Source organism: Psittacula echo (assembly GCF_963264785.1).
Source record: "Psittacula echo genome assembly, chromosome: 3".
NCBI classification, from domain to species: Eukaryota; Metazoa; Chordata; class Aves; order Psittaciformes; family Psittacidae; genus Psittacula; species Psittacula echo.
Window position 1 is genome coordinate 46,367,287 of NC_137736.1, and position 19,775 is coordinate 46,387,061.

General features: G+C 38.3%; 1 protein-coding gene across 4 annotated transcripts in view; it reads left to right on the forward strand.

Moving 5' to 3' along the window:
• SH3KBP1 (SH3 domain containing kinase binding protein 1) overlaps window positions 1–19,775 on the forward strand; it is a 151,875-nt gene that overhangs the window by 108,067 nt on the left and 24,033 nt on the right. For all 4 annotated transcript variants that reach the window (XM_080612499.1, XM_080612501.1, XM_080612500.1 and 1 more), the window contains 4 exons: window positions 7,203–7,313; window positions 10,685–10,736; window positions 15,004–15,084; window positions 17,521–17,683. In XM_080612499.1, coding sequence (XP_080468625.1) covers window positions 7,203–7,313; window positions 10,685–10,736; window positions 15,004–15,084; window positions 17,521–17,683 — 407 coding nt within the window. The remainder of the gene's footprint in view (window positions 1–7,202; window positions 7,314–10,684; window positions 10,737–15,003; window positions 15,085–17,520; window positions 17,684–19,775) is intronic.

Genomic DNA, 19,775 nt, shown 5'->3' on the forward strand with positions numbered 1-19,775 from the left:
GCCAGGGAGGAGGGGGAGCAGGGACAGGACACCTGACCCAAACTAGCCAAAGGGGTATTCCATACCACAGCACGTCATGCCCAGGATGTAAACTGGGGGCAGTTACCCGGAAGGGCTAGTTCACTGCCGGGGTCAGGCTGGGTATTGTCGGTCGGCGGGTGGTGAGCGGTTGTATTCTCTTCCCTTGTTATTTCCCTTATCATTATTATTATTGGTGGCAGCAGTAGTGATTTGTGTTATACCTTAGTTACTGGACTGTTCTTATCTCAACTCGTGGGAGTTACATTCTTTTGATTCTCCTCCCCATCCCTCCAGGAACAGGGGAATGAAAGGAGGGTCGGGGGAGTGAGAAAGCGACTGCGTGATTTACGGCTGAGCTTAAACCACAACAGGAGACTAAGAATTGGCCTTTATACTGTCAACCCTACTTATGTATTTCACTATATTTCACTTACATTCAATAACAGGATGAAAATTATGGTGCTCCAAATGGAAAATTTCTTTGCCTGTATGTTAAAATGTCTTTGCACGGCTTTTTTATGGTCTCCCTAGTCATGCATCACTTTCTCTTTTCTCTACTCCATTCTTAGTCTTTTAGTCACCACAGATGTAGGTTTCAGAGTGGAGCTTTGTCCTTATCTTTCTTATCTTATTATTGGTTTTTGGTTTTTGTTTGGTTTTCTTCTTTTCTATTCTTCTAATATTCCTTTCTGAGGGGAAAAAATAAATAAAAAAAGAAAGGTCTGTTTTCTCCAGATTATTTCCTCGCAACTTGCGTGTCTCATTTCTAATTACATGAGGGATAGGTCTCTCACTCTTATTCTTCACAGAATTGTAGAATGGTTTGGGTTGGAAGTAACCTTAAGGATCACCCAGTTCCATGGGCAGGGATGTCTCATGCCTAGACCATGTCGCCCAAGGCTCTGTCCAACCTGGCTTTGAACACTGCCAGGGATGGGGCATCCACAAATTCTGTGGTCAGCCTGTTCCAGTGCCTCATCACCCTCATAGTGATTTAAGAGCTTCTTCCCAATATCTAATCTTAAATCTCCCCTCTGACAGCTAAAAGCCATTACTCCTTGTCCTGTCACTACATGCCGTTGTACAAAGTCCCCCTCCAGATTTCCTGTAGGCCCCCTTTAGGCACTGGAGGGCTGCTCTAAGGTCTCCCCAAAGCCTTCTCTTAGGTTTTTCTGATAATTGCCACTTCTCTCATGTTTACACTCTCCTCTTACAATAATTTTCTGACTTACGTAAGAATGCCAGCTCAGGTTGACATTTTAGTACCTTGTATTTTGTGTAATATTTGTCACAAATACTATAAAGTTTAAAAATTCCTCCTCAAAAATTCCTCAACATCTCTTTCTCCTCACTATGTTTTGTCCAATTCTTTACCCTAATAGTTATCACAAATGAATGTTGCTAATAAATCCAGTGCATTGAGTTTGTTACCACTTACTTGGGATCTGCTGAGCTTGGAATTAGAATGGACGTTGATTCTGCCATGGAAGAGCTTTTCAGTCCTTCTTTCATTTTGCCTCTTCTCCCTTCCTTTACTTCATTCTCTAAAAGGTCATTTGGATTAAATTAATCATAGACAAGATTTTGGAGCAAAACTACTGGGCAGGGCCAGATGCAAAAGTGGCCAAGCTCCCCCCACATATGAAAGAAGCCCTTAGGGGGAGTGCCAGTGACAAGGAGTGCCACCAAGCAGGGTCAGCAAACAGGGCATGGTGTGGCAGCAAGGGTATGGCGTGGCAGTTTGTGTGGCAGTTCATGCACAAGGGCCTGCCAGCTCAACCAGGGAGCAATGTTAGCCACCCAGCAGAAAGCCATGGCCTCTCTAAGCTCTGCAGCCGCTGTGACTGACACAGCTGCCCAAGCAGAGCTCCAGTGGGAACATGCTGCGACCCAGGTGTCAGCTGCAGGCTGTGCTCTGTGCTCATGCCTTCACGGGATGGCAGTGGTAAGCACAACCTCTGGGAGGTGTGCTCAGGTAAAGGAACTCCTGCGCTTGGTGACTGAGCTCCGGGAGGAGGTGGGTGGGTTGAGAAGTATCAGGGAGTCTGAAAGAGGCAGAGACTACTGGAATTGCACCCTATCACTACTGGAGTGGCTGAGGGAACTGGGATTGTTTAGCCTGGAGAAAAGGCGGTTCAAGGGAGACCTTATCGCTTTCTACAACTACCTGAAAGAAGGTTGTGACAGGGCGGCTGTCAGTCTCTTCTCCCAAGTAGCAAGTGGTAGGATGAGAAGAAATGGCCACAAGTTGTGTCAGGGGAGGTTTAGATTGGACATTAGGAAAAATTTCTTCACCTTCAAAGGTTTGTCAAGCATTGAACAGGCTGCCCAGGGAAGTGGTGGCGTCATCATCCCTGGAGAGGTATTTAAAAGACACGTAGATGTGGCACTTCTGGGTATGGTTTATTGGTGGACTTGGCAGTGCTGGTTCATGATTAGTCTCAATGATCTTAAAGGTCTTTAACAACCTAAATGATTCTATGATTCTACTTCACTGGAAATGAGGATAAAACCAAGATTTGTGTTTCAGTGAACAAAATGCCAAAATTTCCTTCTGGATTTTTGTTTCATGAATCTGCCTGAACAATGAAAATAGAATTGGCAATGTGAACTGGCAGTGGATTTCTGTAAGGTGTTTGTTTGCACTGTTACTGCAATGAGTCAATGAGTACAGTCTCTGAGTCAAGCTTTGGTAGGAGTTGATTTTTACAGTAGCTAAATGTTGGCCCAGCTACCACCTAACTTGCATGAACTCTAATATCTGTCAAACACGATTTCTACTTTTTTGCTGCATCTTACTTTTCAGTTTTGTAAATCTTTTGTTTTCCTTTTCCTATATTAAACTAAAATGCATTTTCAGTAATTGGGATATATTTTTTCATAGAACTTTTGGTATTTTTCAGCATCTGATTTTTGTTTACGCTGTTGCAATTCTGCCAGGATAACATGGAGATAAGGCAGAGATCCACTTTGTTAATACATTTTGCAATATTGATAATGGATGGTAATAGCTTGACAGTTTTTTTTATAAAACCTGAATTTTGAAATTACAGCCATTTTGCTGACCTTGAACATGTGCAGATATACTAAAAGAGAAAATAGGATTGCGTGGCTGATGGGCATCTGGAAGCATTGAAGTAGCTTTTGCTCAGTGTTCACAGGCAGCCACATAGTTTCAATCACGTTGCCTTGGTTGTGCTTCATAGCTCTGTCATTTGTTAGTGTTTGAGGCAGCTTGTGCAGCTGTAACTCAGGTATCCTTGTATGGCTGGCTGTCTCATGATGAAGACTTACCTGCTGCCCGCATCATACATGGGCTTCCAGAGGCTACTGAGGCAGACCAAGCCTGCAGTTGTGGGTAGCGAAATGGCACTCTGCACCACTGAGATTCTTCACCAGATCTCATCTGTAGCTTTTGATTTCTGAGATCTCTGTATCCTTTTGCTCAGTGACACAGAAGCCTCCTCTGGCAAATACAATAAATGAGAAAATTAAAGAGAAACTGCCTGAAAATTTACTTTATGAAAATCCGGTGTGGTTATTGGCTGCATAAGCCTGAGCAACAAGCTGGAGAAGAATAAAAAGCAAACCTGCAGCTGTTTGGTATTAATGACTGTGTAACGCAAACAGCAACTTCATGAAAACAAATGACCTTTAAACAAAGCATTGAATATGACATTCATGTGTATTAATAAAATGAAGAAGTAGGAGTAAGATTTGTGTTTCCTAAGAGCATAAAAAAATCCTACCTAAAAAGAATATATGTGATGTCGTGTGTTGTTTAATCAGGTTTATTAGCTAGCACTAGGCTGTGGTATCAGCTGAAGCAGAAGCTTTTCATGTCATGGACGCTTGAATTATTCTTGATATTTTTCAAAATCTAAATCGGGTCATAAATGTTTTGACGATTTCAGATTAGCGGTGTAGGGGGTGGAGGGCATTATAAAACACACCATGTGATAGAACAGTTGAGTGCACTGATTACTAGGCTGTGCAAGTAGATAGAGCCAAGTGGGAGGGCGCCTTCACATCAGGAATGAGGGGTGCTGGCTCTGCAGTGAGAGTAATATACTGCACAGCGCCTTCCCATGCCATGCATGACTAGCTGATTATCTCAGTCGTTCATGGAGCCCTGTGTTCACTTAGTGGATATTTTGAAAACGTCAGCGAGCCAGAATAAGCCCTGTTCACTAACAAAGGCCTGACAGTCTAACAGAACCAGTAAATACCTGCTATATAACTCCCAGGAAGGTCTAGAAAAGATAAGTGTCCTTGGTAAAGGCCATCCTGCTGAAGAGAAGGGAGAACACAGGAGAAATGCACAGATTGAGCATAAGAGAAAACAACCAGAAAAAGAATGGCAGGATTGTTCGGTGCCTGCATCTGTAGATTAGGAACAGATTACATCACAGTAAAATATTGAGATGTGGAGGGGTGAGGGGGGAAACAAACCACCAAACCAGACATGCAAAAAACCAGGCTATTTAGCTCATGTATTTAGTTAGCACATACTCCATCTCAAGAGATGAGGTAGACTAAATAAGCTAAATAAAAAGTTTAAAATAGAAAAGTAACCATAAAAACCCAACCAGAACATAAAAGCAGTGATCTTTTAATGCTAGTCTGTTTTCTGTCAAATATCATCCTATGTTCATGCATTATAACTTAGAGAAAAATACCAACAAGAACAGGCATTGTGAACAATAATTTTAAAATTTCTCTTCATATTAAGTACACCTCATGAAGTTAACTTGCATTATTCTGTCATCCCTGTAGGAGCTGAAACAAATGATTTCACAGAAATATAACAATAAAGCTAGTTTGCAATGCATGTATTATTGTACAATCTTTTATTGCCCATTCACATTCAGATTTTTTTCAGTGGATCCTCTCCTCTATTTGAACTACTGTATACTTCTTGACAAAGAAATACTTGTTTCCTCTTATTTTTTCCTCTCTGTACTTTTGTAGTGTGTGGATGTTTTGTAAGCATTGTGAGGGCATATGACTAATTTTAGGCAGATGATGAGATGAAAGTCAGAGTAGCTGTATTTTAAAGTCCTTAATCATTTTGGATACTGCTCCTGAAAAACAACACAAAGCCAAACCAGATCTGTCTTTTAATGAGTATTTAACATTCTGTTTCCTTATATACATAGCTACAACAATGACTGATTTGAGCATGTGACATTTTTAACCCTGGAGCTTTTATATGTACAGCAAGACAGTTATGCCTTCACAGCCAAATTGTGTGGATAAACAGCATTAAGACTTGCAGTTCCACTTGGTGTTCTTAAAGCTATTTTCTCACACAATGAGAATGTTAAGTTTCTGAACACCTTGATCCAGTGCTGTTTCCAGAGAGATGTTGCCTGATAGCATATATGAGACTTGTAATATTTGGTCTATTTCATTTGCCTCTGTCGAGTTTTCATAGCTTTGTTCTCTGTGCAAACCTGTTAGTGTATGTCGTTGCCTCTCCCTTTTTCCTAAACTGCCTGCTCACTCTTGCTACTTTTATTATATCCATACCCCCCATATATTCTTGTCATTGTATTCTGATATACCAGATGCACAGCTTTTTAGCTCTCTCACTTTACTGAAAAATGAGAAGAAACAAGTGATTGTACCGAGCCAGCGTTGTATATTATCGTGCATTTTTCCATAGCCCATATAAAGTCCTTTCAGGGCAAAAACCCACTCAGTTTCTTCAACAGTGAGTGATGGGGAATCCTCACTGTGGGATGACCTGGAACAGTGACCATGCCCCAAGCTAGAATGGTCAGATCTACATCTGTGCCACTGAGTATTCAGAGAACACAGCTCCTAAATTTCAACTTCTCTTTTCTGAGCAGTGGTGAAATGTGATTTTTTTGAAAAACTGAAGTACTTCATTAAATCTGGGAGAGTTTCCACAGGGTTGGATTAGAAATGTTAGAATATTAACATCCACTATGTTGAACTCTTGAGTAGTTACAATGTGACTCTGCTCTCAGGACAGCTGGATATACCTGGCAGGAGCAGATGGCCTGATCAGTCCAGTTCTGTAACTGTGGAAGCAGTGGTGCCACAGTGATAGCTTAAGGCTGATGTTGCCAGATGACCCAGCCCTGTGTAGCCCTGGCTCTCACAGAATGGGGGGATCCTTGGTGAGTTTTTGTCGTATTAAACCCATGCCCTGTTTGTGGGATTTCCTTTTCCCTCATGCCTGAGGTGTGTAGTATTTATTGCATGACTCTGAGCTCTACATGAAGATTTAAGGCTACTGCTCAAGAGGGTGGAAAAGTTGGCCAGCCAAGGACTGAGGCAACTGCTAAAAATTGACTGAAAAGGTTTTAAGACTGTGCAGACAGTGGGTGACTTTCCTATGTGTTTTGGAATAGAGCTGAATTGGTTCAGCTACAGCTTTCAGAGAATGTGGAAAATCTTCACTAGAAGTGTTCTGTTTAGCAAACACAAAAATAGTTATCGTGAAGCTTGCCATCCAGGAATTAAGGAACAATGACAAACTTTTCTAAAATGGTTGTGGCTTCTGTTACTGTTGTTATTCATGACCAAAATAGCTGTACTATTTTTTTTGTCATTTAGACTCACTAACATAGTAGTTAATTTATTGCAGGCATTTAGCTGTGCATTGTTTTGCTACACAGACTGATTTGTGGTGCTCAGAAATGCTGCAGAAAAAGGTGATGCTTGATATTGTTCAATAGTATAGTGCCTTCCTAATTGGGCTGTGATGAAATGTAGTAATTCTAATGTGTCAAGCTTTTCTGGAAAATGTGGGAAATAAAGGAGCTTTTTTACCTCCTGGGATTAATGATGTTTAATTAAGTTATTGTTGTTCTGTAAAATGAAGTCAGAGAGAAGTAGTATCATACATGCTGGAAATGCTTTCTGGTTTAATAGATCAAATGGTGAAATAGTGTTTTGCTTTAGACACTGACAAGCTCTTGAGCTCTTACAGCATGTTTATTGTTATCTTCTACCTGCTCTATGTGATATTGTAATGCAGGGCGATTACTGAAGTTTTTATCTGGTAGATTATCCTGTTAACCTGGCACTCCAGTAAATTGTCATATTCCAGCAAAAAGGCAGGACATTATGCAAAGAGCACTTCAGCACACAGATCTTTTCAGCACACAAGTACATTGTGGTTTTCATGTTATTTTACTCTTTTGTAGGATTGCGTTGATGTGGGATGGTGGGAAGGAGAACTCAATGGCAGACGAGGTGTGTTTCCAGATAACTTTGTCAAGCTTCTTCCTTCTGATTTTGAAAAAGAGGTAAGCAATGTATTCTTCTGTTTTCACTTTAGAATACAGAATAAAAGTGGAGTTAAAGAAATTCTCTTTCGGATATGTGATTTTGACAAAGTTTTAATAACAAAAAATCATTAAAGGAAACTAAATTCTGGGTTAGAAAGCACCCATGAAGAGAACATGTGGCAGTCAAAATCATATTATGTAGTTTCTTTGAAGGGTTTGATTGGCCCATCCAGTCAGTCAGCCTCCACTCTGTTGCTCTGAAAGCCCTCTATCCTGCATCCTAAGTATGAAAGAGAGAGGAACTGGAGGTCCCAGGAAAATTTGCTGAGTCAGGTGAGCAGTGATGGCCAGAACTGTTAACTCTTCTCCATTGTTTCTGTGATGGAATATAAAGTTAACAAACCACCTGTATGATTGACAGCAGTCAAACACTGTTTCGGAATGAGAAGAGGAAAATTTTAGCTGTGAGATTTGAAAAACAACAGTGAGCTTTTGGTATCTCAGAGGCATGTTTCTTTATCTCTCTCAGAATTATTAAAAAACAAGGTGTAAAATCTATGCAGAAGCTTTTTCAGCTTCTATTTATTTGAAAAAAATGGCATTATTTGCCAAACAATATTTAGAAATCCTGCAGCTTCCTGAAGTAAAGTAATGGGTTACTTCCCCCAAAAGTCTATTCCATTTCTAAGAACCTTGTCAGTCATCAGTGGGATATTACAAACTTGCAATCAGGCTTTTGATGAGTATTTCACAATGACAGTGTAAGCCTTCTGTGATAAAACAGGGACTTACTGACACTCAACTTCAATCTCTGGCAATAAAATTGGATGCCAGAGGCAAAAATTAAATCACTTGGAAAGCTTAATAAAGCAACTATTAAACAACTCACAGAAGCTAACATGATAATTATTGAAAATGAAGGTAGAAGAGCAGCAAAAACTGTGGGAGATGAAAATGCAGTTCCATAGCAGAGTGGATATCCTGGCTTTAGGCCTAATAATAAAAGAAGGTGATTTCCAGAAGAGGCAGAAATCATAAACTGTAAAACATAGTGAGTTTATCATAGAAGAATAAAATAATCTTTTATGCAATTTTTTTGGTGATGAAATTTATTCAGTCTTTTTGAACTTATAAACTCTGTATCTTTTAGTGTTTTTCAGAGTACTGTGACTTGTAGAATAAATTAAATGTTCAGACACTAGAAATTGAAGCTAGGTTTGCTGTAAATGTGGAGAATAAAGCTTTATTAATTTTTTAAATGGCACAGATCTGGCTACATGAGTAAAGAACTGGTAGGACTATGGAGTATCTGCTTGAATCAGTGCTAAAAGGGAAGGAAATGGATACTTTTTCAGTGGCTTTGTCAGGTATTTTCTGATGTGATCCAGAAACCTTGGATTTCATCCGATGGCCTGAAAGTATGTGTTTGCACTAGCTCTTCTGCTTGTTGAACAAAAGCTTGATATTTTTTCCCATGTCATTATTCAGTCCCTAATTTTCCAATCCTGATTTTTTTCCACACATGGGTATTTGTCCAAGTCCTTTTCTATTCATTGCTTAGCCCCAGTCTCCACCTCTTAGGTGGTCTCAATTACAGAATTTCCCCCTGAGCTCACTACCTGAGTCTGAATCACCATCTGGATTTACTTTCTATCTCTACACCAAATTTCTTTTTCCGGCTTGTTTTCCTCTCCCTTTTCACTCTTTGTCTCTTCTCCGTAGTTCTGTTCTCTTTTTGTCCAACCAGTCCTGGTTTTTTTTCTGTTGGCTTCATTTCTAGTCTGCCTCTGTCACCTTCTCGATTATCTCCTTCAGCCACAGACCCTTGTAATTCTTCCTTGCCTTCTCCATGTTTCCCTCAGCAGTATTAAGGCTTTTTCATGCTACCTCCATTCTGATCTTTGTCTGCCTTTTTGAAACAATGTATTTCCCTAATCAGCTTCCAGTTAAAGCCACTTTGTCTAACGAACCGTAGGATTCTTTCTCCTTTGTGTACAAGGTACATTAGTGTTTTAGTTTTAATCAGGAGTGGGATTTGTAGTGAATCTCTCACTTGTTCATCTCCAATTCATTTTTTTTCACCATGTATTTCTAAATACATTTGCCAGATTTGAGAGAGATCGCTGGGAAGGGTGAACAACAAGGGCTCAGCCTTCACAGCAAACTCACTCATTAATGTTCAGACCAAAACTTTAGAGTTCTAGAGCATAGGCTGAACTAATAACTGCAAGCAATCAAAACAGCTGATCTTGAAAGTAGGTGATCCTTTTGGCAGATGTGTAGAAAATAATAGGGAAGGGTTTGATAGAAAATATGAACCTAAATGGTCAAAGCTATGCGTATCTGGAAAATCATTTTACGGATAGGTCCACAAGTCTATAATACAGTATTGCATACCCAGCAAGGTTGATTGCTGTGATAACAGTGATTGTGATCTATCTGTAGCAAAAGAAATAAGGTCCTTGTCTAGAAAAAAATGAGACATATGAAGAAAGCAGTTATTCATTTTTACTTTGCCATTATTCTCTTTAATTACGATACTTTATGGCTTTTTAACAGTGAGAGTTAAGGTATCTAATTTGATTTTGTATTCATTCCAAGATATATATGGTAAATGCCAGTATGGTGCATATGCATACACACACATCAACACAGAAGAAAAGCCACTCTTTCCGTAGCCTAGACATGAAGAGAAATGGTTCCAGTGCTAATTTTGTTGTCATGTTTCTCAGCCGCACCATTGCAGATCTATTAGGAGAATTGTCATAATAAAGAAGATAATAGTAAAAAGTACAGACTAGTTGGAATAATTTATTTCATTTCAACAGACATCTGAAACTCTGATAACTGTCTTTCACAACTGGAGCTGTAGATGTCTCATAGTGAATGAATAAAATGCAACCTTTGCAGTATTTCCTGTGTTCTGCATTTTTGCTCCATTTATGCATCTGAAAAAACATGCTTCAGATTTTGCCGTGCCTATCTGGTTTTTTGTGTTTGGCTTTTTTTTTCCAAAATGGGTTGGAATATTTACAAGACTAAAATTTAAATGAATAGGTTTCTTAGGTAAATCAAAGATCATGCACTTCTCTCACCTTAAGGCACATGAACTGGACTTTTTTTTTTTTTTTTTTTTTTTTTTTAGTTTTTTACCGCTCTCAGCAGAACATTTCAGTTGCAAAAGTAAAAAAATAAAATATTATTTGTCAATGATATTTTCTCTCTTCAAATTCGTTTTAATGAAGTTATTTCAGGGAAATTTGTGACAGATCTGTAGCGTCAAGATTTGTAGTTATTAGTGGTAAGCAATGTATTATTGCTATTAATGTTAACCTTTGTATGAGTGAGATTTACAGGCATTTTAAAACAATCTGTTTTCTTCTGTTATTTAATTTTAGAGGCCGAAGAAACCACCACCTCCATCGGCTCCTATCATCAAACAAGGATCAGGTAAGGTGTAGCTGATGTTGTACAGCACATGTCAGTGAGCACATCTCAATCTAAATAAAGAGTACTCAAATTTATATAGAATTTATCTGTATCAAAATTGATAAGCAGGAGGTGTCTAGAAAACAACTAATAAATAAGAATCAAGTTGCAAAAAGGTGATAACCCTGAAAGGCTGGTGCAGTTTTTAAATGTATTGCAGGCAACCATCTTCACCTCTTTTAGATGCCATATTTTACCCCTTAAACATGTTAAGTCTGAGCAAGCGTTGATACTTCAATTTTTACAAGTTCTCCAGTTCTGTTCCTTGACTGAAGTTCACAGTATCACACAGTATCACAGTATGTTAGAGATTGGAAGGGACCTCAAAAGATCATCTAGTCCAATCCCCCTGCCAGAGCAGGAACACCTAGATAAGGTTACACAGGAATGTGTCCAGGCAGGTTTTGAATGTCTCCAGAGAAGGAGACTCCACAACCCCCCTGGGCAGCCTGTTCCAGTGTTTGCAGTATAGACCCAGTATGCTGGAGTCTGAGAATACCTGCAAAAGGAAACTGCATTCACTTTACATCTCCAGATCTGGTTTATTCTACAGATAAAGAGCTTTTTAGCATGTCTATAAGATAGTTTCAGAGAACTTCAGAGAACTATAATACAGTGGCCTCATCTGAGTTGCAGTCAAAGAGTTGCAGATCTGCATGAATGCTGGGAGCTGTCTGTCTCCAGGTTCTGTGCCATATCTAGATTCCTAATTTTCAATATTTCATAGCCGTAAGCATAAAACTTAAAGGAGTTATCCTGAACCTGTTCATGTAGATAATGGTTTTGCAAATGTATTAAGGGGCTGATGATTTTGCAAACAGATGAGTACTAGCAAAGCTGGCTTTGGAATATGTTAAACTAAATTGTGTATGAATACTAAGAGCTGAAACCACTTGTATTGGTAGTTTTAAAATGACCTCTCAATATAAATTTTCAAAAGTGCCTGCGTGATTTATTTTTTCCATGAAACTTAGAAACAGTTATATCTACACGCTTGGCAGTTCCGACCTCAGAAACCAAATTCCAGTTCCATTCAGTAAAAGGCAGGGGATGCTGTCAGTTTTCATTTGTAATGCAGTTGTGGTGGAAACATAACTATGGCTGGAATTCTTTAATCCCTTAACTGCAATCCATTTGTTAAAATTCTGCAACAGCACTACCACTTCCCTCAGTGTTGGCACACATTAAAAAAGCGAAATGAACACATTCAATCTAGCCAGATCATTTTACTTGTCACTATGGTCTGTTCCAGCTTTCAGTGCTTTAAAATGTAAATTTCCCTCTCCTGCAGTCTTGATCTATTAATAGAAGAAAAAGTTACACCTGTGTACAATTTACTGTGAATCAATAGGCTATAATTTAAATAGTTTTAATTTGTCAAGCAGTTTTCGACTACAGAATCATGACTATAAATATTTAGTTTACTTATTGACACCCATGGTTTATTCTTCACTCTGTCTTGAGACTCATAAAAACATAAATTTGATTTTAAGATCAGTAACAGCATCCAGAGAGAGCAGTATAACTTTGCCATCTAGTGGTGTCTGCTTATTAAATATGTCTTAGTGGCAACTTTAGAAAAGCTCTTATAGAGCTTTATATTTCTTTCAATTTATAGGCCTAGAATTAGAGAATACTACTTTTAATATTTTTGTACCTGTTAGCATGCAATGCATTAGTTGTGTCGCCATAGGAAGATAATATGCCTGTTTTCAGAAAGAAAAATGGATGCATAAAGGATGCAGACAATTCAATTAAGGCCATATAAGTCTATAGCAAAGCCAAGGCTATTGCTATTCTTTATTTTCATACTCAGTCTTTGACAAGGCTTGGCTGGTTATCATAGAATCTCAGAATGATTAGGGTTGGAAAGGACATGAAGATCATGCAGTTCTAACCCACCTGCCATGGAAAGGGATGTTTCACACCTAGACCATGTTGCCCAAGGCTCTGTTCAGCCTGGCCTTGAACGCTGCCAGGAATGGAGCGTTCACCACTTCTTTTGGCAACCTGTTCCAATGCCTCACCACCCCCACAGTAAAGAACTTCTTCCTTATATCTAACCCGAACTTCCCCTGTTTAAGTTTAAACCCTTGTTTTTTACAAGGGTGTCCTTGTTATGGTCAGGAGTTTTTTCTGATATATATGTAAAGGTGAAAATTATGTGTTTATTATGGATTATTATTACCATCCTGACATCACCTACCTTGTCAAATTATCACTTTACTGAGATAATATTGTATTTTGCCACATCCCCACATCAAGCCTTACTGTTGATGATAGGTAACAACATCTAGTGATGTTTCTGTATATTTAACCAGTCATAGTGATGAATAAATTGAGAACTGTCCATTGAAGCCTAAATAATTAAATATCAGTATCTTGTGATGCAGAGCATAAAATCAGAGCAGAGAATTAGAGCTGGTCTTTGTAGTATAAGCAGCACGTATGTGAAGGAGGTGTCTAGTTTGTATTATAGTATAGCTGGAAGTTTGGCTGTATTTCCAGATCTGCATAGCAGTAGACTTCCAGTGCCATCTGTGCTGGGCTACTATACAAAGTAATGTGAAAACTGGAGAGCCAAAGTTAGGCACACAAGTCCCTTTGAAAAGCATTAGGCATTTCACTGGGTACCTGGGATAAGCAATACACCTGCATCTAGTCTGGAGGGTAGGAATACTCTTCCAAGTCCCTCTGGGAGCTTGTACAGTGTTTGCTAGAGCTTCCTTGCAGGTGACCTTCTTATGGCAGCTAAGGCAGGATCATGGTGCCTGCCTAGTGCTTATTAATTTGGGGGTGACAATGCAGGCAGGGATTAGACCTGAGCCTGGGAGCTCGTCAGTGTTTGTAGGCTCACTGTTTTAGACATGTCCTAAAAATATCCCTCTGTGTGTTAATGATGATTGTTAATCTTACTGTAATTAGGTATATGGACTTGTGTCTCTTTTTCTTGAACACACTAGTATGTGCAAGACTATCAATATGTTGATTTGTGCTTTGCATAACTTGTATTTAGAAAGGCTTTCATTTGTTTATAGCAACACTTCAGGAGTGAAGTATTTTAACTGAACCATTTAGGCTGGAATAACCCTTAAGATCATACAATCCAACCGTAAAATGGAATTCGATATTATTTATTGCCATGATCAGTGATGCAAATGCTGCCTGTCCAACAGCACAGTTATGTAAAGAAACAAAGGCCAATGATGAGTACTGATTTCTAGGAACGAGCTGCAGAAGAGAGTTGTGACAGCACATTGAAAAAATGTGAATGTATTTTAGAAGAACATAGAATAGATTGAAGAAAAAAATTGCATGTGTTCCCTGCCCTGCCTCCTCGCTTTTCTTGGATGTCATCTACTGTAATTTTTACTGGAATACTGATAGTCCTAGCTAAAGCGGTTTTCAACACTACTAAGTTGAAGTGGTATTAGCACCTAGTATTTAGCCAATGCAGTGAAGCCAATATCCAGTAAAGCATTTCGTGTAATACAAGGACTGGAAGATTGCATCTTGCCTGTGCCAGGAATTTTTTGCAAAATCTTCCCGTTGTTGGTGCCACAAGTTGCTGTCCTACTAGCAGCAGAAGTCAGTATGTCAGGGTCTCCAGTACAGAGGCAGAAGGCAACAACGGCTTACACCTCCAGGCTATAAGCTGTCAATTAAAACAGTCATGCAGAATACTGTCAGTACTACTGTTCTCATCCTTCTAACATGTGGCAGTGAACAGCTAGTACTAGAGTTGAAAAAGAGGAGGGTACTCCATGTAAAATAAGCCCTGTATTTGTCTGTATTAATTATTCTTTCGGCAGAAATGCCCAATTAATTGATTCTAATTAATTGATCCTAATGATTCTCCACATTGTTGAATTGTTCAATAAAGTATGTCTACAATGGTAAGGGATCTTTTCACACTCTAAAAATCTGTAGTTATTGAATTTTTTTTTTTTTTTTTTTTTTTTATGTTATGGTCAGAAAGTGCCTGTTCTTTTGAGATACACATTTTGGAAACTGTGAACCTGATCTGGGAGAACATAAATATGTAATTGCCTTTTTGTCATATTGATGTAAGCAAATACTTGAATATAGATTTATGTTCAGTTTTAGCAAGACATTTTCAAATTGGAGCATGCAAAAAGCCTAAGAAATTGCAGAATTAAATCGCATGTGACTATATATGCTGGTTTGTTGACTTCTTCAGAATTCCAAGTTTTCCTTTCTTTGACAGGTACTACAGATCGAAAGCATGAAATCAAAAAGGTGCCTCCTGAAAGGCCAGAATATCTTCCTAGTCGAACAGAAGAAAGAGGTATGAAATGTGCTTTCCTGCCTGCTCTCTGCAGAGAGACAGGGAAATGGAACTGATGTACATCCTCATTTCTCAGTTTCTGTTTTAAGTGTATTGTTTGGATGTTTATTTCCCACTCTGATAGATCTTTGATGTTGTGCATTTTAGAAAGGATCTTGTTGTTGCCTTAGAACTAAATTCAGGATATTCAGTTGTACCAGTCCAGAGCTGGTAAGCGCTTGCAGCCTCACCTGAAGTCAAGGGGAAATACACTCTCAATACATAAAATGCTGTCTAAAGCTCTGTGCTCACTAAAACACAGATCCTTCATCAAGTAAAATACCCCAGATTAGTGTCTACTTTTTTCTTAACACCTATATGCTTTGGTTCTCTAGTTAAAAGCTTGGTTGGTGGTTTTCCTGCATCACAGAGGGGCTTTGTGAAGATCTAGATTCATCAATGCTTATGAATCATCCCTTTATCATAGTCACAAAAGTCATAGGCAAGCCCGTGAAGAAATGAAAAAATTCTGTCTTCAAAGCCAGGTTTAAATATTGCAAGGAATGGGGCACAGTACCACACAGAGCAGTGACAAGCAAATTAAACCTTTAATGGTTTCATTGTATTCATTGTGCATTATGAATAGTTTGGGGATAATAGTTACACTGATTCTCCAATGGTGTCGAGTTTCATACTTTTAAGCAGATTCTTAGATTGTACAGACAAGTTTGTTTATGGGATTTCTTAACTTTTAAGTATTCAACCTTGCAGTCTTTTAAAAGGAACGGATATGCACATGACTAAATGCATTAGATGCAGTTACAATTCAGTGCCAGAACATTCAGACTTTGCCCCAAGATCTATTTCTGGATATATGTCTTAGTGATCTGACAGGTGTTTTAGCAGTTTCATCTACATATGTTTATTTCTGGTTATGTGTGCTACTTCTTATGGTTATCTTAGCAATGAAACCCTTTGCTTTCCATTTTGGATTTTTAAAAAAAGCTGTCAAAATGGTGGAGGAAGTATAAACATGATACTGTTCAAGGGTATAAATATAGGTAGCTTTTCTAAATGTTGAAAAGAGGTTGTAGGAGTCACGCCTACATTTCTGGAGTACCAGGAAGTGGCAGGGATTGCTCAGTGAGGTGTGGCAGCAAGGGTGGCACAGGAATGTTCTTTACGCTGTGTGTTGGTGCACTGCCTAGGCCATCCCTCATACATAGTTCGTATTCTTGGACACTGGTGCAGTATAAATCGCCATAGGAGTAAGTGTGTAAAAATTACACAATACGCTGGAAAAGCTTCAGTGTTACAGAGGACCCAACAAATTGCATCAACTGAAAGTGTACTGAAAAAGGGTGTATGCCTGTGAACAGTCACTTACTGGACTATTCCAAATCTCATGTGGACTGTGTTTCTGGTGATTTATTTCATGATCCTCTCAGACTGAAACCTGGAACCCATTAAGGAATACCCTTATAAAAATACCTTGGGAGGAACACTCCCAAGACCTCTTACATATATACAGAGATGTAATATTCACGACATATCGTAGACAGTGTTATCAAGGGAAGTGGGTGTTGACGTAGTAGGATACAGAGAACAAAACTTTGGTCCCTTTGGGAGTTTTGTCCTTTCTTTAAGAAGAATCAGGTTTCCTATGGTGTGGCAAATGTGTTTACATGGTTTTTTTGTATTATGAGTTTAGAGCATATTATTTGCAAGAGTTATTCATATATATTGTATATCGCATGCTCACAGGCGTTGTGTGTTTGGCATTGGGTATTAGTATTGTGGCACTTCCCAACTATGCATAATCAGTTCTGTGAATGATCTGGTTTTTCACTGGTAAGCTGAAAACTTCAGCATGTAAGTCTGTGCTTAGAAGTCTAAATAAAAGGTCTGATTTTCCTGAGGGGTTTACATCCTGCCAAACATTGCTAAATTTTAATACTTGTATTTTCATTTAAATGTAGTTCACTTGAAACACACTTTTGTTTTCCCCCCAGTAATGGTATTTCTCTGTTTGCTCAAGAGATGTTAAGGATATCCATCATAATTATTTTTGTGACCTTCTAACTTAATATTGTTTTATATTAGAATTTGATATAAGTTGTGCTCATGGGATATTGTTGCACATGGTACGTAATTTTTTGCCATTCTTATTTTTTACACTCTGAAATCAGCATTCCTATTCAGACACTGCACACACATTTTGGCAAAGAGAAATTACAGACAAGAACAGTCAGGCGGGGCAGATAACTGATTTGTGGTAAACATCTTATGTCAAATAAAGTATTATTTAGGACAGATGTGGAAAGGAGATAAGCTTTTTGTTTGTATACAATGTATGTACAGTTGAAGATTTCTTGTTTAATTGTAGACTTACAAGTGCTAATGAATTCCATTTAATAATATCTGTGTTCTTTATTCCTGGAAATAATTGATTTAAAGAAAGATCAGAGAGAGAGCAAAAACAGTTAGACTTGCAGAAGCCTTCAGTTCCTGCTATACCTCCGAAGAAACCTCGGCCACCCAAAGCAAACTCTGTGAATAGACCTGGTACCTTGCCCCCAAGACGACCAGAAAGACCAGCTGTGCCTGTGACTCATACAAGGTACTGTTCTTCCTCTGTCCACTGATTTTGGGTTTAGTGAAAAAAACATAGAATCATAGAATTTACATACATTTAAAGAATTTAGATTTTACAGTTAATGCCACAATTTATTTTAAATTGTATTTAAAGAACAAAGAGAAAAAAAAAGAAAAGCCATCTAGTCATCTGGCTGATTCATAATTATCTTCTCAAAAATAATAGTCTTAGATTGTTCATTGCTAATTCATTTCTACTGAAGAAAACACTGTTACTGTAACATCATAGTTTCCACTGCAGAATATGTGGGAAATACCTGCATCAGTAAGTTAAACTGGTGTTGACTTTCTTAGTTTACCTCAGATTATTTCAGTTTAGCCTTGGCACTAAGTCAGTGCAAAAGCTTGAATTGTACTGAGGAACAGCATTAGATAATGCGTATTTCAAATACTGTCATTTTGGTTTCAGTCTTTTTTCTTCCATCGTTTTAGATCAATTTTGAGCCAAATACATGTGTCTTCATACAGTGTTCTTTAAGCTGGTGCCACTGCAGAATGCTGCTGTCAAATATTTATGTTCTAGTGTTGTTGTTATTCTATAGTTACATGATGCTCTTTATCAAAGGTGGTTACAGCCTTTGAGGAGCACTGAGAAGTTGGTCTTGCCAACATAATTCCATTTAATCTCTGTAGAGCTTGGAAAAGCAGAGGTTGCAGAAATTAAAGGCCTTGCCTGTAGTCCTAATGAAGTCTAGATGGCTGCATTAGTCATCAGCATCTGGGTTGTGCACTCTAGACTTCCTTTATGCATAGTAGATAGAAATAGGTGAAAACCAGAAAAAAGCAGTTGCCTAAAATGGAAAAGCTGCACATCTTGCAGAACTACTAGAATACAGGCACAGAAATAATTTTACTATTTTATGTTAGAAAAAATAACTACCATTGAACTACTGGAATTCAAGTATACTGATAGTGAATTAAATACCAATATGGAGTATAGGGTAGAGTGGAATAAAATCCTAGTCATTGGTTCCCATCATTCCTCCATATATAATACATCAAACAAATGCTCTCAGAGTGGAATCTGAGACATATAAAATTAAAAAATGGGGACTGCCTGATGCTGCCAGTTTCATCTTACTGAAGTGCTTTGACTGTGCATCTTGGAGAGAACTTACCCTTCCTACCTAGGTGCTACTGTCAGTTTCTTTTGGACTTTTTTGCTTTGAACATGTTTGCGTAGTTGTTCCAAAATATAGTCCACACCTGCTGGTCACTTGCGCATGCCTGGAAAAGCAAGTATTTGCTATGATCTTTAGATATAGCTAAGTAATGTCTTCTTGGCAAGACCAATATGTATCCTAGTGTTCAGTTCACTGGCTGGGCGCACAATGGGCTGGGCATACAACGGGGTAGCTATTCTTTTGTCCTGTCCTTTGCCTGGAATATTTTAAACACATTGTAAATATTTTAAACATTTAGAGCTATGGAGAGGTGTTTCATTGCCCTTCTGATTTCCTTTTTTCTAAGTTCAAAGTTAACAAAATGAAAAAGCAGATCTAAACAGTAACCCTGTTGTGGTCTATAATTGTCCAAACTCCTCTCTGTCTAGCACAGAAAAAAAAAAAAAAAGTTTTTTGCTTTTTATCTAATCCTGTTGTATTTGAAAGGTTCTTATTTGTAACAGTAGTTAAATCAAAACTTAGAGAGGAAGGTGATTTTTAGGGTGGTGATGATGCATGCTGATGATCTCAGTGCTAGTAGTTTCTCAATGAATTTCTTCACCAGCTAATTCAAATTAATGGATTTACCTCATATAGCTCTTTTGCCTGGTAAGCTCTAACTTGTAAGGGTGTCTTGGAGGAAGAGAGCAGGAAGTTCACATAATGAAATAATCCATGGAATAGACTTCAGATTACTTGAATAATTAAGAAATGTGAAATTTCAAAGGGATGCAGTCTCTTCAATAAATGCATTTTGGTTTTAAATCAGTTCAGTTTTATAAGATAGTGATATTTTTAAGACCTGCTGGTATCCATTTCCAGAATATGAAAAACCTAAGGCAATTCCAATAAAAATTGAAACAGCAGAACATTTGCTCACCTGTCGTGGTTTAA